The sequence below is a fragment of the Gallus gallus genome, chromosome 5 (assembly GCF_016699485.2).
Source record: "Gallus gallus isolate bGalGal1 chromosome 5, bGalGal1.mat.broiler.GRCg7b, whole genome shotgun sequence".
Classification (NCBI taxonomy): Eukaryota; Metazoa; Chordata; class Aves; order Galliformes; family Phasianidae; genus Gallus; species Gallus gallus.
This window is the reverse complement of record NC_052536.1, coordinates 26,980,896-27,003,590: the sequence shown is the minus strand read 5'-3', so window position 1 is coordinate 27,003,590 and position 22,695 is coordinate 26,980,896. Positions and strand designations below refer to the sequence as shown.

The 22,695-nt window shown below is 42.4% G+C and overlaps 1 protein-coding gene across 3 annotated transcripts in view; it reads right to left on the bottom strand.

The window, feature by feature from the left end:
* SYNJ2BP (synaptojanin 2 binding protein) overlaps positions 1-22,695 on the bottom strand; it is an 89,942-nt gene that overhangs the window by 49,003 nt on the left and 18,244 nt on the right. Inside the window, exon 1 of one of the 3 annotated variants that reach the window (XM_421176.8) lies at positions 4,117-5,096. The exons of the other annotated variants lie outside the window; for them this stretch is intronic. Coding sequence (XP_421176.2) covers positions 4,117-4,155 — 39 coding nt within the window. The 5' untranslated portion in view covers positions 4,156-5,096. Of the gene's footprint in view, positions 1-4,116; positions 5,097-22,695 lie in introns of those variants that run through there. 3 annotated transcript variants of the gene reach the window in all.

The following is a 22,695-nucleotide window of genomic DNA, read 5'->3' as shown; positions in this document are numbered from 1 at the left end:
ATGAGCTTAGGAAGTGTGGAATAAATGAGAGGACAGCGAGGTGGACTGAGAACTGGCTGACTGGCAGAGCTCAGAGGGTTATGATCAGCAGCCAGTCCAGCTGGAGGCCTGTAACTAGCACTGTTCCCAAGGAGGAACACTGGGTCCAGTGACCTGGATGAAGGGATAGACTGCACTCCCAGCAAGTTTGCTGATACTACAAAGCTGGGAAGTTTGGCTGACACATCAGACAGGCTGGAGAGCTGGGTGGAGGGGAACCTTATGAGGTTCAACAAGAGGAAGTTCTACAACTGGGAAGGAATAACCGCATGCATCAGTACAAGTTAGGGGCTGACCTTCTGGAAAGGAGCTCTGCAGAGAAGGACCTCGGTGTCCTGATGGACAACAGGCTGACAAAGAGCCAAAAGCGTGCACTCTTGGCCAAGAAGGCCAATGGTATCCTGAGGCCCTTCTGTCAGGACTACTTAGTTGGTCCATTCAGTGGTGTGATGGAGAAATCAAAATGACAATACTGTCACCCACTGATCAGTGAAGCCAGAGAGACCCCATTTAGTCTTCTGCAGGGCCACCCTTTGCTAATAGCCATCAGCCCTTCAGATAGCAAATGATATATAGATAGAAAGAACTGGAAGACTTTGGAAAGGTCATTATAAATAATTACATTTTTGGCTACCTCTCTTAAGTTAGAAGCCACAGGAAGAAATCTCAGAGCTACTGTGCTTACTATAACCAGAATGCTATTTGCCTGAGAATGATAAGCAAGGTCAATGGAATAAAGGTGGGATAAGGAAGAGAAAAAGACTTATCCTTCTCATCCAAACAGATGCTACATCAACACTGCCCATTGCCCAGGGCTCTCATTCTTCTCTGCAAAACAGCTCAGGGTCTCATTTTCACCAGCATAAAGCATAAGCAAAAATGCCAGCAGATCAAAGTGGAAGCTTTGTATATTATCAGCTGCAAAGACAGTGGAAATTCAGGACAACTATACCTGCAATAAAAGAGGGACAGCAGTGATATAAATATATTTTCATTAAATTTGGTAGCATGAATGTGCTGTGCAATAAGCTGAAAACATCACAAGAGCCCCCAGCTTGAATCTCTGCCAAATGGGTTATTTTTAGTTGAATGTGTTTAGCTAGCTTGCTAAAGATTTAAACCCAGGTAATATCTGCAGTCACTCTTGTGTCTGATTTAAAGAAGTGGCATTTATTAATGTTACAATATTTAGCCAACTATTCCAAAGTAAGATAGGAAAAAATAAAGCAATAAGGAAACAGGATGAGATTCTTGTTGAAAACCAGTCCTGTGATCCAAGTAAAATGATCTACAATAAATAGCTTATTAAGGGGAGTTGGAGGGAAGGGAGCTGCAAGTTATGAAGAGGAAATTGATTTATCCTTCCAAAGGTAAAGTGATAACTGACTGATCAGAGCAAATTCTACCATAAATCTTACAGACCCAGTTATTTCCAGTAGGTCTCCAAACAGCTGTTGGCTTAAGTAAAGTCCATGTAAGAGATGGATTCCAACTGGGAAAGAGATCTATCCATGATCAAACCCCTGATCCGTGTTATCCTGCATTCACACTTACACTTAAATTAGACTTCAGTATCCTGCATACTCTTTAAAATACTCTTGCAAAGTTCTCCCTTCTTCTTCCTGCAAGCATGTACAGGTGTGCAGAAGTTCTTTAGCAACACATAAATAAGATATAATCACCCTGCATGCTGGGGATTAAGAAATTGCTTTTGGTATAGATATTCTGAACACTTGGAATGCCCAGTGATTTTTGCTCAGTTCTTTAACAATGAAGAAAATAAGTCTAATAAATAGTTTTACCTGCTTCAGTAATTTGTGCAAAGCACCTTATTAAGTACAAGCTTTTTTTTTTTTCCTCTCTCTCTCAAGCCCAGTACTATCCAATGGGTAAAAGGATAAATGGCTATAATCTTTGAATACATGAGACTACACAGAGTGGGTATTTCATAGCTGCACAAAGCCCATAATTGAACTTCTGCCCTAAGGGTAAGCTTTCCTGCAGTGTAAGTGCTTCCAGATGCCATACAGGGGTCATGATGCTTGTCAGGAAAGCAGAGCTTTACATCCAGTTAATTGTTATCCCCAGCTGTCTTTTTTTCTTCAAGACTAGTTTTCCAACAGCAATTCAAACAAATGTGCTCATTTCCCAGTTCCCCCGCAATTCCCCACCACAATGCAACAAAGTGCAGATTTTGCATGGCTACATTCCAAACTCCATGGTGCTAAAATCATAGCAGCAATGTAAAAGCACGTAGCCTCAATAATCACGATGTAGAATTTGAACTGGAGGTGACTCAGTGGTAGTCAAACGGATGCTACATGAAAATAGAACAGTTCCTATGTACAGAGCATTAACTTGTGCTTAACCCTATGGAGTTAGTACTGACACACAAAGGTTTTTGTGGCTTGCCAGGAAGTAAAAGTCATTCTGAATTAAACTGATAATCTCAATTCAGTTCACTGTGTCTGGGTTTCCATCTCAGACCACAGTGACCATAAATAGCAAGTTTCTTCTTCCCCAGCTTCCTATGGGCTTCATCTTAAGTGTCAGTGACATTAACAAAAAGATGCAAAGACAAAGTTTGTCCAGTATTCAGTTTTTCTCTGCTCAGTAGAAAAACATTCACTGTTTGGGACAGCTCAATAGCAGCTGAGAAAGTTTAGACCACAGCCTGCAACAGAACAAAGTAAAAAAAAACACAAGGAAGGTAGTGCATACAACAAAAGAGCAACACAACCCCTTTACCATCTTCAAATTATTAGCTAGAAACAATTTGACATTTGCAATATTGGCCTCTGGTTACCAAGAACTTGCCACCAGATGCTTGGGTTACCAGCCCTTGCTTGAAGAACAGCTTGGGGAAGTTCACAGTTCAAGCTGCCAAGCATCTGTAGAACGAAATCATAGATCACTAAGCATTCAAAGCCAAAGTCTTAAGGAAAGACTTCACACCCACTTGCTCAATTTTGCCCACAGTAGCTCTGGTAGGGGCAGCTTCAAGCTATTTTAGTTGTGCTTTTCAGACTGTCTTTCAATACAGACACAGTCCTATCTGAATAGTCCTCACCACACCTTTTCCACAAGGAAATAACCCAGCTTTTCCAGCCAACAGAAGATCACTTAATTTTTGTAAGAAGAAGAGGTTTGGCATTTACCAGAGCCTACTCTTTGCTGGCTACTCTCTGGAAAAGTATCTATTATTTTTCAGCTCATTAACAAATGCAGGAGAAGTAAACAACGATAAAATGTTCCTCATTTGAACATGCTCATCCTAAGCCTGTGCTAAGCCAGAGAGCAAAAACAGGTTGAGCCAAGGCAGCTTCTCTTTAGGTCTTTGTATCAAGGATGGGATTTGGATATTCTGATTTTTCAGCACAAGTAGCTTCCAATTACAATCCTCCACGCAAGAAGAGAGCAAGAGAATCAACTTGCTACACTATGAACTTCCAGAAAACACTTCCAAGGAGCATGTCCCTATGCTCCTCCCCACACTGAAACTTCACTAGTTCTGACTCTCTTTTTTTACTCCTTCTGTTGTGATTAACCTTCAGAGACTATGATTAACTATGATCTCATGCATAAGGGATTGATCCAGATTATTATTAGCCTGGAAACAACATCCTTAATACAATTCTACAGATGTTTCTCATCCCTGGGTGACATCCCGACCCTCTTCCCACTGCCTGGTAGTACTTGATCTCTCAAAATTAAATGACAATTGACTCCTGCAAAGAGAGAGAGGTGATCATATGCCCTTCCTTAACTGGGACACTGGAAATTAAGAAGTCCTCCCCTCACCCACTGCTGCTCCTGAAAAATTCTGCAGAAAATCCAGTATTGTTTTACTGGTACTCTGGCACAATATGCTAAATTTTTCGAAGAAAAATGCCATGGTCAGCATCATCTCTGACAACGAGAACATGACATGCCTAGATGAAGAGACTGCTGGAGGAGGGTGAAAATCATGCTCTCTAAGGAGCTGTGCTAGGCTCCTCTTCATGCAATGTCTGCCTCCACACGTAAGCTCCCACCCAACCACACTGCTCCCCATAATCAAAACTGTTTCATACTCACCATATCATACACATTCAGAATCACTGGTTCATTAGCCATTGTTGATTGCCGTGGAGGCTGGATTTAAACCTTTCAATCCCTGCCAGATGTGTGTTGCTGCCCCTAGGATATTCTTTTACCTTGAGACAGAGGGAAATGCCTCATCCTACAGCCTCCAAAAGAGGGAGAACAAACGGAGTAGAAACGCTCACGGTCAGGAGGTGGGGGGTAAAGTTGGTTGTAGGGAGGTAGGAAGGTTTGGGCTTGTTTTGATGGTTTTGAAGGGTTTCTTTTACCCTTCCACAGCGTGACAGATCCCAGATTTCTTTCTAACTCAGTAGCACACCTTGGAGTCCATAGATTCGTGCACCACTGTAACCAAGAACTGCTCAGGCTCGTAATTCCCAATCTACAGAAGACAGACTCCGAACCCGGAGATAAGCCTTCTTCTACCGCCGTGGGTAGCACTGTGACTAGGGGGGGTCCTCTCGGCGTCCTCGGCAGAGCAGCGTGCTGCTACAACGGGGCTAGAGAACGCAATGAACAGCGGCCCCGAGGCACGGAGCCGGGCGCACTAGTCCGCTGGGAGCTGTCCGCGGTGCTGGGGCTCGGCCCGCCAGGAGCCGTCCGCTGCGCCGGGGCTCGGCCCGTGCTCAGGCGCTCCGGAGAAGGCTCTGAGCCCCCGGCAGGACGTGGCGAAGCGACTGTGCCACAGTGGCTCCAGCGCGGGGTTCGGCGGTGGGACGAAGACGAGGAAGGGGCTGGCTGCCCCCGGGGCAGAGCGAGGATGGTGTAGCCGCCATCCTACCCACAGCCGGGCGGGCAGACCAAGCGTCGGCGCCGAAGTTAGCAGGCAGTTCCCTGAGGAAGGTAGCGAGAGATCAGCGGTTCCAGAGGGAGGAGGATGCCGAGCCGGCGATGCTTCTAGGCACGGTGTGGGTCCGGGCGCTTCCCAGCGCTCTGCTGTCCGCCAGGGCGAGTCCTTATTTCGGGATCAGCTCGTCCCGGGCCGGGCAGCCCCTGCTGACTGACAGCCGGGGAGACCTACCCCTTCCTCTGCTGGCTGGATGCATCTCTGCACGGCACACGGTGGGAGGGCGGGGAAGGAATGAAGTGACTGGGCACGGCGAGTAGTTTCACTTCTGTTAGTGGCAAGGTCTGGAGTTTCTTCTGCCCTGGAGCTACTTTACACTCGTGTTAGACCCGGGCAGCTCCGCAACATCTTTCCAGCAAATGCTTCCCTCTGACCAGGATGCAAGAGTCAATTATAAAATCCACTGCGGTAATTTCATCTTCCCTTTGCTCCTCCTCCCCCTTTAAAGGGAGAGAAGGGTCTGTGATAGTGCTGGGAAGGGGTGTAGTAGAGGAAGAAATGGGCTCCCACACGCAGAGATACAAGGTGGTGTGCAAATTGGCATGATGACCTTAAATGTTCAGACACCGCAGACTTTCTGGAGCAGCTCAAAAAAAAAAAAAAAAGCAGAGATGACCTCATCTGCGTTGGAGGCGTATCTGAGGCTTTCTGCCAGCTCTCAGCCAACCAGATCTGAATGAAAATTGCAGGGAGCCTGTTACATCAGCACAGCCCAGCATGCCCCAGCTCGTCCCGATACTGTCTTGAGTCACACGGGAACCATCCCGTCTGTGAGAAGGGCTCACCTCCCTTTGTCAGGAGCAGAAAGAAAAGACCATACAGCTGCAGCCTCGTAAACGACTTGTTACGCAGTCTGCAGGATGATTTGTGTTAGAGGCAGGCAAGCCTGGAAGGAGAGTGCATCCATGTCCTATATAGCTAACTGCCAGCTCCAGAGAGTCAGCCATGAAAATTATCCCCCAGCTGGTGCCAAAGGAGACCTAGAACTACTTTGCCCTAACTGTATGCATTTGCATTTTGAAAAGGGAATACCACAGCTCAGTCTTGAGCACGCAGCATGGCAGGGACTCCAGCACAGCAATTTCATCCAGGCTGGTTATTCCATGAGTGGGCTCAGCAGTTCCAGACACATGATGCTGGGGCCAGCACCCCAGCCCTCCAACCCACCACCTCCAGTTACCCTGTTAGGCGCCTTTAACCATCTGGTTGCAGCAGTCTGAGGCTTGCAGAAACAGTTTGTGCAGGTGGGAGTGGGTGCCTCCTCCTCCCTTCCACCTCAACATCCAGATATTGCTTAGAGGACAGACTGAACCCCCACCATCATTCTAAAGACTGCTAAGCAATAAAAGGCTCCCACTGAAAGGAGCTAAGCTCCATCACTAGTGCCATCACTTGTAAAGCAAACCTCCTACTGAATCTCACAGGGCTCCTGCTAAACTGTCAAAGATATCCTGAGATTGTTACTTTTGGGTATCTCTGCTGTTCTTGCAATGGTGTTTTAAAAATACAAGAAAGAGAAAGGAAAGAGAATAGCTGATATAAGATCAGCTGATGTAATTGGAAAAGATGAGCAGCACACAATCTCTTCCCGCATTTGTCCACCTGTTTACTTGCTAAATTGATTCCAGTGTCTGCAGTACCTAAAGTTCACTAAAATAAATGAAGAGACTTAACCAGGCCCACATTCCAGTGACAGACACCTATAAATATTTAGTAGTTCGGAAGGGTGACAGACAGTCACAGTCTTACATGTTTTATCCTAAAAACATTTCTAAAATAATTACCTATGGGGAAAAAAATATAAGACCAGAAACCCACTTATAATTTTAGAGACAGAAGAAGGAAAAAAAAATTTAAAAGCTTGATTTTAAATTTAGGAGATCAAAGCCAGTCTAGATGTGCTTTTGTTATTTAAAGGACTTTTGCTGTAGGAGAGACAGTAAATGTCACTTACATGTGAAGACCAAGATCCACTCCACCTAACTTGAAATATATCTGCAAGAGCAGTATCATGGATGTATCCACTCCAGGCTCTCTAATGTTCATGGAAAGATGATGTTCTACACAGTGACCAGTGTTTGAGGGACCCTTTGAAAATTCCTTTTTTACCTCATTCTATTGTAGCAAATTTACTATAACTCCTGATAGAAGGGATTGGCCTGAATACAAACATCCTGACATTAATATAAGCTATTTAGCAGTCACGTAAATTGTTTACAAGGCATGGTTTGCTTTGGGCTGTGTTAAAATGTTTCACCAAGTGCTCAGGCTGATATCATTCATGAAACCAAACTATTTCAGAGGTGTGAGTACAATGCTGCTGATAGTCACACTGCTAACACGCATCATAGTCTAAACATTAAAAAGCATTCAAATTAATTGCAAATACAAAGGGAAAGGGAGATTCTTCTTACTCAGGATCTGTTTTGATCCCAAAGCTACTTTCAACACATCGCAGAAACAAACATTTTCCCAGATTTATGTCTAAAGCTCACATTAAACTACCTCTTGGAACATCTACTTTTCTGAGTTTCTCCATATCACTGGCACCCCTTTAGAAGGTGTCCATTTATTTATATTCAATTCTGCTCATTCATACTTAGTATTTGTAACATAAAACTGCGTACCTTCCAGAATCACTACCTGCATTCTTAGATTAAGAAAAAATGCAGTGAAAGGGTTAAAAGTAGACAGTAATGCTACCAACCAACATGAAATAGAAAACCAAGAATCAGGTATTACCTTCAGTAATTACATAGCATCAAGGTCATAACTGAGAGCACTTCTAACACCTCCTCCAGGTTCCCAATCAGGAAAGTGGCACTGCTGGGCACCCTAAATAGGGCTGCAATATTCCACTGGGGACAAGAACAAAAGAAAAACAGACACAAGAGAGAACTAATGGAAGCATTAGAGTTGATGGTGGTACCTGAGGGTCTCCCTACTTGCATTACTAGTCAGGAATTCCAGCTTAAATTAACACCTTTCCTTAATTTACTCTCATACGCTTTCCAAAGCTCCTTAGAAACCAAGTAGACAATGGGGCTTTCAAGTATGTTTCACAGCTGAGCTGCCAAGTTTAAGACACATAATGGTCTTATCTCCAAATCAGGTACACCATCCCTGGCTGTCCATTATATTAACAACTTATCATTTTGGATTGTACACAGCGCTTTTATCAACATCAAGTTGTCATTCTTATCCCGTTCTGAGTACATTAGCCAGGACTACCCTTTTTAAAGGAAGTAAAAAAAATAGTATTTTAAAAAATAGATGGTATTTTATCAGATCCCTAAGGGTTTTGGGGGATATTCTAGAATATAAAGAGAGTTATGTTGCCCTTCCTCCATCTACAGCAACAAATCACCTCTTAGGTGGGTGCTGGAGCTTTGCAGCTCATCACAGGGAGCATTTTGATTGAAAGAGTTTTATCTCACTTCCACTTGAGACACTTAACACATAACATGGAGATGACTGATTCCGCTCTGGTTATTGAGTGTGGGATATGGCAAAAAAAAAAAAGAGAAGAAATCAGCACATGGTGCCAGCAATGCCAGAGGGCCTGTGCTTTGCTCTGTATTAATGCAACAGGTAAAGTAGTTACCTTCAGAATGTACCAAGAGGAAAAACTGTCAAATTAGGGATTTAAAGGATTTAGCAAGACTGTGGGGAGCCATAGCTGAAAGCTAGGTATGTGTCAGTAGCTCATGGTAGCAAAATTAATATTTGCATTCAACTTCACTCAGTTTTGCATTTTGTCTCCTTTCTCATTGCAGATACAATTCCCAACTTCTGAATACTAGATTATTTGTCAGGGAGCACTGAAGGCTGGCTGCTCCTAAAAGGATGGGGAGTTGAATGCAGTAACATGACTGGCAGGGCAGAATCTTCACTATCCAGGGCCCCATCCCACAACTCATGGGCAAGGTGCACAGGGCAGGCCTGGAGCTGGCAGCCATGTTCAGCCAAGTGTCCACATCATCAGGCAAGTTCACAGAGATGAAGGTCCAATGTCAAGCTGGGACATCGATGCACAGGTTCTGCCCAGCAGGGCAGGGCTGGAGTCTACCAGGGCAGGCATTGCTGGGGCAGCAACTGACAGCCCTAGGCCGGACTGAAACAGGGCTGCTGAGCCATGGGTACAGTTGGGAGAGGCCCAGGGGAGAACAGGCAGGGCCATTAGGCCACTTGTGCCCTCAGGTCCCTGGCAGTTTGAACTCTGTTTACATAAAGCAACATTGTCAGCTGATAGGCAATCAATATACAACAGGGAAACTGGGGTGGAAATGCTGAACATCCGTGCTCATTCTGATGGTAAAAATTAGACAAGTAGTTATGAATGTTATTAACAAATTAATGGCACTAAGTAATAGCTCAAGATCAGCCACTGCATGCAGTTAAGAGGAATATCAACAACAGTAACTTCCTATATACTGGAGGAAATAAACAGGCTTAGTTTCAGAGAGCTTTTCATCAGTCCCATCTTACAACTACTTGCACCATGATACAGTAACACTGTGCAGTGGATAAGGCAGTGAGGGGAGCAGGGACTCATGTTATTACACACTGTACAAACACACCAAAAGACACTACAATAATTTAAAGAGATAGCATGGGAAAACAGCAATAGAAAAGATGTGTCACCCAAAACTTCAGATTATGGCATTTTATACCCTTTCTGACACACTTGGTCAACTGCTTCAAGACACGTTGACTGGATGCTAAGCAAGGCTGGTCCAGCACCTTCAAACCGCCTATTGATTAGTGTGCAGGTATCAGATAAATGGGTATGAGGTCTCTTTTTCTGTCCGGCTGAGTATCATATCCTGCAGTCAAATTATAGCTGCATTCCAGAGAAGTTATCAAAGGCACAGGATGCCAATAAAAGGATGTATGTAAGCATCATACCTTATTCACAGAATTTAAGTACTCCTTTCTCTATATCTATCCTCTTTGCAGTCTGATCAGCATCCGAACATAAGTAGTGAAGAAATCAAAAATACTGAAGGGTGTGCAAAGTAGACTAAAATGCAACTTGTAAGCTAGTATGTATAGCATTTCACAATTCCACAAGACCCGGTAATGGGCTTTGTTTAATGCAAAGGTACATCCTGGGAATAATATGCTTTTGTACATCATCTGATGGTTAGCCATGGCCTGTTCATACAGATACGCATGCACTGCTCAGCTGATTCTTTATTTAGTCAAGCCCAAATCCACTGCAGTACCTTCTCAAACAAAACTGCTCACATTTAATAAGATCATCAAACAATGAAGGCAGACTTACTGATACAGAGGAAAATAGAGCAGGATTTGGAGATGGAACGAAATAGTTTGTTTCTCACTTCTCCCACCCACAAATCTGAAGAAGCCTGCTGTGGTACATGTGACGTATCTGGCTACCAATTTTTTTTGAATACCACTATTATATAAGCTGAAAACCATATCAAAGAAAAATCAGTAATGGGGTCCCATCCTACCCATATTCACTGGGCTTGGTTTGAGGTTTTACTTGGCAACAGCAAACGAATTGAAAGAGTCTCCAGCACTAAAGCAGACTGGGGCAACGCACAGTTTCCACTTTTTGCCTATTTTTCTTTACATTTGAGTGCGGCCAGAGCTTTAGTCACCATTTGTTGTCTTTCACAAAGGACCTGATGTTCTAATCTCTTTCAGCTCTAAATGCAACGTGATTCAGGTTAATGGTGCCAAAGCAAGAAGTTGTGCATTTGTTTCCACAGAGCTACACATAATCAAAACTTCAGATTAAATGCATTTGCTACTGAGGAAGGCAGAAGCTACCACAGATGCCCTGGAAGTGTACTGGCCAGAAAATAGTTATTTTATTTCTCCCCTCACCTACTAACAACACGTAAGTCAGATGCACACTTGAGCAGCAAGTAAAAAAATGTGAACCTAACCACCCAAAGGGTAAGGAAAATACAATTCTGCCTTTTAATAGTGATGGAGGAGAGTCAACTGACTGGACAGAGATTGGTGGAGGCACAGAGCTGTGCCAGAAGCTGACAGAGCTCACAGTTGTAAAAACTTGTTTCCTATCTTTCATTAACCACCTGCATCCAACCTGACTGGAGGCTGTTGTTCCCATCCTGCATCTGTACTTATGTCTCAACCTTTTCATCCACTTCCAGGAGTATGGCCCCACACTAAACAGAGCACTAGTGGTATGTCACTAATCACTCCAACTTCACCACAGAAAAGGTAACTCCTGACAGGACAACTATCAATAGTCTCTGAATCACTTCGGGATGAATCAGACTGTTAAAATATTTAACAGTCATGCACCAGCTTGGCTGCTTCCTCACTAAGCTCAGACCTTACAAATTATGAGTAATACTTGTACCGTGCAAAGAACTAACATTTTGAAGAAAATCGTCTTTATTTCTCCACTGCTTTTTCCCCAACACTGGCATAATGATTTTCAGAATGCTAATGAAAATCTTCTGATGAGATTGAATTATAACTTTAAACAAAGGAGGAAAAACGATCATAACACAAATGTCTTCCTATTTATTTTTATCTTTTTAAATAGTCATACCATACTGTCTGTTCTCCAAAGGATGAGAAGGCTAGGTGGCACTGCAGGCTAATGGACTAGCTTATTATTATAGGAATTAGTGAAGTGAATTTGGCATCCTTATCAACAAGCTCCAATGCTAGCACAGACTTCTCCAGCCCTGAATCACTGAAAAACTCAAAGCAACAGGCCTAAGCATATAATTTTGCAAGGTACAAATAGTTCACTTGTTCTAACAACTGATCATCCTCAAAACTGTGATTGAAGAAATTAAGTAGATAAAAACAGCAGCATTGCTTCAAACAAATATCAAAATTTGATTGGTCCGAACTGTGAGCGTCATGAACACTAAAGCACATTCATCCACAGCCACAACCAACCCAAGACAGCAATATCAGCTTGTTTCTGGTAAAAGCCTTGAAACTAAACTAAAATAAATAGATAAATAAAATAGCATATTTCTTCTTCCTGTTGCACATTCTAGCTAAGCAGTTTGCTAGTATCAGAGGCCTACCTATGTTCCTATTAGGCAATAGGATTGTATCAGCAAAGGAGTTCCAAAGGTGCAGTCCTGCTAACCCACAGGAACACATGCAAAGTCTTATTTCTGCCAACAAAAACAAAGCCCAGAGCAAGTCTTGCTCCTCCTAGGGAATTCTGAGACTCTGTGCCTTGCTCTCCGTGTCATTCCAGACACCTTCCATCTGGTTCTTAAGGACACAGCCTGCCAATGACCCCCACTCCCTCTAGTTTATCTGCATTTTCAAACACTACGACTTCATGCTTTAGTCTTGTTCAGACTCACCTCAGAGATACTTGCTTCCACTGCCTCCAGAGGCTTCATTTATCTCATTTATCTTTCCACACGTTTTGAAAGAAGAACGTAGTGCTTGTTTTGCCATTACTTGCAGCCTTGCACAGCAGTAATCACAGCCACCATTCATGACAATAACTCATGTACAAAGTAACTGCAAGGAAGGTTCTGTAGCTCTGAATTGGGGTGGAGGTGTTATTTTGAAGGGCAAGGCTTCCTAGAATTAAAGCTACTGTGTGATCATTACTTGGAAAATTACTCCTTACTGAAAAGCAAATATTCAGCCTTAATGGTATTCCAACTGAGGCAAGTACAAGACAGCACTTGGGAAGGAAACAATAGACAGAGGATTTTGCTCTCTCCAGCTTCTGAAATCTGACATGCCTACTTGTATTGTGTGATTTTTCTTCTAAGCTTTTGATTTCCATTTTGTCACGTGGATTTAAGATGACATGCCATACAATAATATGAGGAAAGTAACTTTCTGTCTGCAATAGATCTCATCTAAAGAAGTTGTGTACTTAAAAGAACAGATGATTGCTTAATTTATCTTCTCCAGAAGGATAATGCTGTGGTTCTTAGAGCGTGTCACACAGGCTTTCCCAATTTCACATGCACTTTCACTGCAGTGACATCAGCACTTAAGAACACATAGCAAAACCTTAGTATCATTGCTTTTACGCCAAGACCCCAAAGATACCAGCTACACTCAGATACCAGCTACACTCAGAGTGCACCGCTGTTCTTCAGATGGATGTGGATTTGCTGAATCAGAATGGACTTAACCCCCCTTCAGCCCCCTTCCTTTCTCCTACCAGGGAGCTGTGAATTCTCATTTCAGCACTCCTTTCTAACTCCTAATCTCACCCATCAGACATAGGGAATGGCAGAACAAATTCACAGTGCTGTGACAGGAAGAAAGGTGATGAGTAAAGCCCTCCTCCTGGGCAGAACTGGCTTAGTAGAATGTGGCTGATGTGTCTCCCACAGGGTCTGCTAACAGAGCCCTGGAGTAAGAAGTGCCTGCTAGTTTAGGAAGAAATAGCCTCTACATACCTCCTGCACCTCCCAGCCAATACCACTGCTCTTCTGGAGAACAGAACAAGAGAACGTCCTCCATGTCTTCTCTTCTATGGCCTTATTCATTCTCCTCCTAGATTCCTCTTGCCATAAAAGTAACCTCTGAATTCAAGAGTAAGTCCTGGTCAGAGAGCTCATGTCAACATGGAACAGTTCTCAACAGCTCCTCTGCAAGAACAGAGGAACATCTCAAACGGCTGATCTCACTGCTTCTGTGATCCTGGAACACCCATAAGAGGGAGATGATTTGTAGAGATGTTGATGATAAGAGGAGAATGGGAAGAGAAAGTGAAGCAACAGCTGAAAACTGACCTTTTTGACTCCAAGAGTTTTGACTTTCACATCTAGAGCACTCTATCAGATAGAGTCCTGGCATACCTAAGTCTCAAACTTTCAGAAAGAGTAGACATCAGAATTAGGTTCTAGTCTGTTCCTAACATCTCTGTTGATTTCCATTAAGAACTCCTTTTAGTTCTTGTTATCTATTATTTGATGAAGGGGCAGGGAACCAATCCTGTTGATGGTATAATTCAATTTTATTTTTAGATGTGACAAAAAAAGACAAATTGATTGAATTTCAACTAATTGAGTTGAACAGACAATCGTTACTGATCTAGAAACCAAAACTTATCAAAGTATCAGTGGAAATGGCAACTGCTTCTAGCTTTCTTCTGCAATAGCTAAAAACTTCAATTATTGCACAACACTGTCTGTATTCTTCATGAAAATAAAGCCTTGTGGAATACATAGATCTAAATGGTGTGTCCTGTATCATTTGCTACTCACCACTAAACAAGACAGATGACATATCCTGGCAGGCAGTAACACACCAGTGCAAACTCTTTGTTGGCTGAAAGTGCTAAAGTGACAGATGATAACTATGCTGCCTTAGCACTACTAGCAAAGAGCTTGGGCTTGCAGACACACCAGCCTGCTAGTGCTGGGACACACCTCCTTTAGTGGGAAACAATGAAGCCTACAATTAATGCATTTACACAAAGGGAAAACATTGCTAGCTGGATGAGAAAGGAAAGACAGTTCTTCCCAGCACCAAAACAGCTGAACTCATCCATGCAAGGCTCTACTGCAACACAAAGACATGCAGAGCAAAAGCCTATAGAGTGTGTAAACCAAGGGTACAGTCTAAGAAGGCAAGAAAAAGATATAACGGGAGGACATGCTGTGCTGAACTGAGTGGATGGAAAAGCACATGGTTTGAATTCTCGATGCCTCTCCCCAGTCTACTTTGGAATGACCATCTGTAAAGCCCTGGATGCCTCTGTGACATGCAGAATGCTACCAATTTTAGTGCACTAGGATGCAGGTGTTATAGGCCTAACACTTCATCAAAGAATTAGGGAAAGAAGGGCTAGATCATGAACAGCATTTGTTCCAAAGTGCGAAGCCAACTGAAGGGTAAAGTCACTGGTGCAGATTTCGACCATCCAGAAAGAAATAAGAATTATTAGAGCTGATCCTGAAAAGGTACATCTGATGAAACTGAAAATATTGACACCGTAATTTTTCCTCAAAAGAGTTCAGGGTTTCATGATATATTTATTCACATATAAATGTAATATTAAATATGGCAGAGATGCATATATTCATATGTACATACAGATTCACATACATATAAACTAACTTTTGACAAGAGCTCTGTGCATTATTTTTCTTTGCATTATTCACTTTTGCAAAAATCCCTGTACTCCACTCCCCAGAAGCCTCTCCAGAGAGAATGGAGAACAAAGGAATTTGCTTCTTTTGGTAAATCCCACTGAGACTGTATGGGAAATCAATATTTCCTGAAGGCAAAAAAAAAAAAAAAAAAAAGAAAGAAAGAAAATTAAAAAACAAAGCAGCCTTTGAGATGAAAAAGCCAGCTTTTACTAAAACATTGCACAGTAGAACAAGTCCCGTCATTATCAAGAAAGGAACTGCTTGACAAAATGGAATCTCAGCAGGTGCTCAACCTTTCCCCTCTCCCAGCTTAAAAGCATCCCAACCTCATCAACAAGCAAGGACTCTACAAATTCATCTTTACAAATTTAAGCAGCACAATTCCACCTTAGCCATCAAGTCACACACATACACAGCCTCTCTTCTCCCTCTGAGAGAGCTGGCATGCTAATAAATGCAAGAGAGTTAGCTGTGTTTTGTATTCCAGGCACACTCCAAAGGTGCTCTTGAGATCTTGCTCTGCTGATGGAATTCAGCTTGGCCTTATTTGCAGCTGTTACCGAGATCCCAAATGGAATCAGATTCAGGTCAGATGTTTTCCATTATCTTGAACTACATTGCTTTTGAAATCTCTTTGCTAATCCTCTCTCTTGAGCAGAGTATGAAAAGAGAGATTCAGATGCTAGATCATAAAAATATTGGTTTGAGGGAAATTTCTTAAAATCTGCTTAGTGGTACCTCCTGTCTCTACCACTCAATCAAACTCATTCAGCCCTGAAAACCTATTCCCAGCAGCTAAGGGACAGGCAACAATATCTTTTGCATCACTTCAGCTACATATACCTATAACATCTCAAAACAATCAGAATTTTGCAGCTATGAAACTCACTGCTGGCAGTAAGGAGTCATTTACACATGAAGTCCTTTTAGATATGCATAAGGTGTGCACCAGCACAGGATTAACCCTACCTTCCGTTCCAACAAGGTTTTCATCAGAGCTACATTCCCCATCACTCCTTATAACTGTTTCATTACTCACCATTGGCAAAAGAGCAGAACATTTCCCCTGGGACTACAATGGAAGAGCAGATCAATGGTTCACATAAGAACTGAAGAACCCACAACAGAGGCATGTTTCATACATGCACGAAGACCAGTGTTATGCAACATACACAGGGGTATTTCCATCCACTCCAGACTAATAAGGACACACCTTTGTGCAGATTCCTGTCACAACTTAAAGCTTGTAACAATCAGAAAGATCAACGTGATGGAATGGTGATACAAGAGGTAATAATGACAGGGGGACCAACACAACAAAAAAGGCATTATGGGGGAAGGAAAAAAGGACCACTCACCTGTTTCCAAAGATCTAGGCTACAGGAGAAAAATCCACCAAGGAGAGATCCTCAGAAAACAGTACTTTCCCCGTGGCAGCCCTTAAATGAGGTCTAAGAGAGGTGCAGGCAGGCTCCTCCCCTTCCAGTCACACATGTGAATTGCCTTCACCTGTGCTCCCAGGGCTGACCGGGTTCTTTCCCCAGGTGCTCAATCAGTGGTTCAGGCCGTGACTCAGCAGTTCCCATACAAAACTCCACTCTTTTCCTTGATGTGTCTTTCATTAGTACATTTACAGACAAAATACCAGTACCTCACCACCCTCTGTTAAGAATTTCCCCTCCTTGAGCTTAAAAGAATTCCCCCTTGTCCTATCACTGTCCACCTTTGTAAAAAGTTGACTTCCTTCCTGTTTATAATCCCTTTTTAAATACTGGAAGGCTGCAATGAGGCCTCCTAGCAGCCTTCTCTTCTCCAGGCTGAACAAGCCCAGCTCCCTCAGCCTACATTCATAGTGGAGGTGCTCCAGCGCTCTGATCATCTTCGTAACCCTACTCTGGACCTTCCCCAACAGTTCCACATCTTTCCTGTACTGGGGGCCTCAGACCTAGAATCAGTACTCCAGATGGGGCCTCACAAGAGCAGAGAAGGACAATCACCTCCCTGTCCCTGCTGGCCACCCCCCTTCTGATGGAGTCTAGGATACCATTTGCTTTCCGAGCTGCAAGAGCACACTACTGGCTCATGTTCAGTTTTTCACCCACCAGTAACCCCAGGTCCTTCTCCACAGGGCTACTCTCAAGTTATTCTCCCAGTATGTATATGTGTCTGGGATTACTCTGACTCAAGTGTAAAACTTTGCACTTTGCTATGGTGAACTTCATTAGGCTCACATGAGCCCACCTTTAGAGTTTGTTGAGGTCCCGGGTTTGTTGATCTATCCCAGGAATAAGCTCTGTGGTGACATTAGTGACAAGATGAAAGAGACCACCAGGAGATGCAAAAACTCTTCAGGAAACTTTCTCAGATACAAGTCCCCAAGGACAGCTTTCACCTCTCAGAAAAGCCCTGAAAGGCCAGGTGACAAAAGCTTTTCATCAAATGTCCTTTGCTCTGTCTGAATGTCTGAAACCTCCTCTGTTTGCTAGAGAAAGGCCAGGATGGAGCTCTGAGTACTGACAGAAGACACCCACTCCCACTCAGGTAGGATGTCAACGTCAGCCAGTGCAGAGTTCTAACCCAGCTCATGCTGCACATCTGATCTGCACAGGTGACAGCTCTGTTCTGTTTATTGCTTACTAGAACAGAGCCAAAGAAAAAGATTTCACTGATCATACCCTCTTCCTTCTTTACTACCAAAGAAAATGTTATTTACCTAAATGGGGAGGAGGTATTCAAGCACATAAGACAGCTGCAGGATGGTGCTCAAGGAACCAGTACACTCAATTGAGCAATGTAAAGAGTATGTGTATGAAACAGAAGCCTTTCTCCTGAATAAGCTATACCTGCCAAGCAAGATATCTTTTTTTAACACATGGTATCTTTGACATTTACCTTCAGTCATGAGGAAACTTACGATTCACAAGTGCCATAACTACGTATGATTCATCAGCTGTCTCCACAGGACTGACAAATAAATGTCATATCAGATTAAAACCAACATCTATTTTATAGATGCTTATTAATACATTATTTAATGTACCAAGTTTGTTTTGCTTTGAGTAGTCTGAGATTTTTTTAGGAATTTTTTGTTTATTTTATATTCACTTTTTCATAAAATAAATCACACCTTAAAAGCATTTTTCTTTTTAGAATTCATATTACTTGCTTTAAAAGCAACATCATCCTTCTAATATATTGAAACTATAGATAGAAACAATTCTGACTTCAGGAAGCCAGAGCAGATGCAAAAGACACCTGAACAGAATAGGTTTCACTGATAAAAAAACAGCAGCAATTTCCTATGGGAATTATGGCACAGGGAAAAGAGGAATTGTCCTACCACATTCAGAGAGCAACACAAGGTGTAGGGAAGAAAAGGAGGAGACCATGCACCAGTCCAGTACGGGTGAAGAACTGCAGTGCAAGTGTAGGTGCTGAGGGCCTCTCAGACAGTGATGAGAACATCCTCCCAATGCCAAAATCTCTGGTAACTGAAACCTAAATTCCATTGTAACATAATGATCTTAAAAGATAATTGCAAGTGTCTCCTCCCAGAGAAGATTCTCTCCTACACAAAAGAGGCAAGAATACGCTTATTCTCCCTGCTACTGGGATTTCCTGCTGTTTTCCCCATGTACCCAGTCAGCTTGGCGGAACTCTCATGCTATTTGTTTACGGTGGCAAAGGCTGGGTGTGACCATGATTGTGGGGTGCTGGGACAGAACAAGCCCCACTTGAGCAACAAGTGTTCATCAACATGCACACTGCTGCATAGAGCTGATCATTGTTGGTGCCCCTCCTGATGCCCCAAAATATCAACAGGTTTCCTGCAAGGAACAACGTGCATCTTCAACTCAGAGGCTGCAAGTGACCAGCACTACTGCGCTTTTTGGATGAACTTGTAAAGACTAATTCTTTTTCATGTTTTGAAAGGAGTAAACCTGGAGCACTGTGACAGATTGCTCTGGGCACAGCAGAAACAACCTTCAATAAAATTTCACAGCCCCAGTCTCTCTTCCTCTGCTCTTGAACCTCAGGAAGCTGTAAGGGTTCTGATTGTTTCTGCTCTGCTTCTGGACAGGCAGGTACCAAAACCCAGGGGGATGGGGTGCCATCTGCAGGACTGGCATTTTGTGGCCATTCCTTCACAAGGAAAGAATAAGAGAGCCAGGAAGAGAAGCTAAGAGGGGGTAAAGTGAGGGCCCTAACACCACAATGCAGACAGCTGCAGCTGCAAGATTGCAGGATGCGCCAGCACTAAGAACAGTGTCTGACTGTGACTGTAGAAGAGCTGTTTTGTTGATGCGTACCTCCACACAATTTGACACATGCTGAGCTGGCCTTACCCACTATTGCTGACAATAGCTGAAGCTGCTTACAGCTTCAACTTGGAGGGTATTCTTGCACCGAGTCCTGTCATTGAATATATACACAAACACACACTCTAATATTTTGCATACCTAAACACTGATTTTGAATAGTTCTCAGTCAAATAGGTTTTGCAGGTAGTCCACGTAGAGTACAGGCATGCAGAATTCCATATATTTAAGTAGGGGAAGCTTATACACACAAAGCTGAATGCAAGAAAATGGAGATGAAGTAGTTGTCAGCCAAAAGTGACAGACTTCAAATACTCCTGGTTTAACTTTCATTAAAAGTGACAGGATAAAATGGCTCTCACACAGGTGTGATACTATGAGAAGGATACATTTCCAAAAGGGGTATCTCCTAGTATACAGAAATATTCTAAAGGGAAACTCAGATTATCATGTTCATGCAGCTCTGTTCCTCTTCATTACAGAATTACTAGTAATTAGGAAACCCTGCTGGCTCCCCTTCACTCTTCCTCCCAATCCAACTCGTTCTTGAAATTCAAATCTGAACTTCCCTGAAGTGTGGAGGGTGTTTCAACTCAATATTACCTTCAAACCAGTATGCAGATAAAGCCAAGCATTTGGATTGAAATTCCAAACAAAATATCTTTGAAGTTGAGGAGAAAAAGTAGACTGAGATCTGAATTTTGGAGTATTAACCCTTGTTCAAAGATACTAAGGACATTTAATATAATAATAATATTAATATAATAATTCAGCCATTCAATGCCTTTCAAACACTTAAAAAATGAATTTCACCCACAAGACCTGGTAAACCCCTTCTGCACAATCTAAATCTGGGGCTGAAGTTACCAATTGTTTTTTACCTTCCTGGATGATTGACCGTAAAATACCATTCTTGTCCTGTAACTGGAAACAGTATAAGTTAAGGAAACTCAGTAGACAAAGACAGAATGCACTGAAGCACAATATAAATATATCAGAGTGAAGGTTGAAAAAAACTTCATTTTGTTCTGGAAGCAGAAATAAATACAAAAATAGGAAAGGCATTTTAAGACCTTAGACCATATTTTCTGCAATTGTGTACATCATGCTGATCAGTTCTGGTAGAAGGTTTTGCATGAGTAATATCTCACCTCATTAAATCCAGCTACTCTGAGAGCTCAAAACGCACTTTACGTCACCACTAGCAATTCTGCTGTGATTCTACCACTGTGCCACTGAATTCAGGAGAGACTCCACCCTGTGTTTCTGCCCATCAGGAAGACTGTCAGCTGCTTATTTGCCTCCAGCCTTTTGGTTGCCATAACTGTTGATATTTGAAAGAAGGAAAGATAAAGACAAGGCAAAGAGAGCACATTTTGTGTAAAAAAAATCCACCAGTATTCTTAAGAGATCTCCAATTCTGAACAAGATGCAGGAGTGGAAAGGAGCTGTTGAAACAACCCTAATTGCTCAGTTCTGCACAGAAACAAGAAGTAATTACCTCTAAGGGATGCATGTATTATTTCACTAACACTACAGGGTTGTAATAGCTTTATGAAATTGCTCACAAAGGCAAAGCACTACCTGCTATTTTGGGGGCTCTTCCACTTTCTTCACTGAAATGTTACTAATTCCTGAATAATTTAGGCCATCTGTAAAGGGCTGGCTTTGACTGCTATACAATTCCAGAGCTTGTGAGATTCACAAAAGCCCAGTCAGTGGGTTCACGACAAGCTGAGAACTGACAGCTGCTCAGAAGAGTCCCTTAAAAAGGAACACAGTGCCTTCCACAGGGAATCTTTTGGGTTAGCACTCTTCTGACCTGCAAAACATCAGCAAAAACTGCAGCTTTTCTTTGATAACTCAACCAAAAATCACATTCTCTCTTAAGGTCAATTCTTGTTCTAGAGGACAGGAGTGCAGAAAACATACTATTATGTTCTGAAGAGCCACAGGAAGACGTTTAGAGAACAGTAAACAACGCAGATCCCCCAGATTAATTTGAGTGATGAGAAAAGAAGAAAAAATGAAGTGCATGGAAGAGTGGAGCAACTAAGAGTCCCTACCCAGAGCTCAGCTGCAGAAGGTGGACCAGAACTCTCACTTTAGTACAACTTCTGCATTCAATAACACATCTTCAGGTGCTGATATGCCTGGAAATATCTCCAGATGTTGAAGCTCATCGGAAGTTTAGTTGTCTTGAAGCTTAACAGCAAAAGTAAGAGCCTACTATAATCAACATAATACATATTGAAACTAGTAGAAAAACTAGGACTTACTATTTAAGACAGCTATCTGAAAAAGTTCAGCAGCCTCTACCCTGAACATGAAAATACATCACTGTCTGCCCTCTGCATCCCCACAAGTCTCTGCTCAGAGACTCTAGAAAAGCAGGTAAGGTACATTGCTTTTGTTAGAAGCTGGGATGTATACAGTTGCAGAAGAGTGACAGGAATCAGGAGAAATAACATGGGAACTAGCACAGAGTTAGAGAAGAAAGCAAAAAACTCCAAAGAACAATTCAGCAAGGGACATTTGGGGCTGAGATCTGGGCATCTCTTTGAAAGAGACAAAGAAAGAACACAAGCACTACTTGCTGTAGTAGTAGAAAAAAAGAAGCACCTTTGAATATTCTTGTAAATGGGAAGGTAACATTAAAGATTCCTAATTCTTCCACTGAGGTCATTAGTATAAACAATCCAAAGGGGTTTGGACTGCAAGCATCAAAGGATGAGGCCTGTATGTTGAACTTCCAAGAGAGGAGATACAGCAGAAAATCATGCAGCCTCATTAAGACCAGCTTCTCTTTCAATGAATTGGAAAACAAGTTTGTTTTTCTTAATTTTAAAAGGCTCAGACAGTAATCTGAGCAAGTTAAACCTTACTCACCTTCTTAATAAATCAGTTGAATAGCTGCTGGAAAGCAGAATCCCAAAGATACTCCTACAGGATCACAGTGCAAAGAGAAAGTAGTGACCAACTTCTATTTTTTAGAAGGCTCCTTGTAATGAAGTAATAAATAACTATTGTTTAAGCTGCAGGAATCACAATTTGACCATTCTGACCTGTGACTGAGGGCAGAAAAATAAGAATAAACAAATAATTCTCCTCAGTAACAGAAGGTTGACAGCAGAATACATCAACTTTCAAAACCTGGATGTTTCTTTGCTTAAAATACATGCTAGTCAACTGGTAAAGAAGACAAGGAATATGATAGTAACATATCAAATGATACCACTAATAAGAAAGTAAATTTTATACAGGGAGGTGAGGCCTCCTCAGGTAGAAAAGAGTCAGC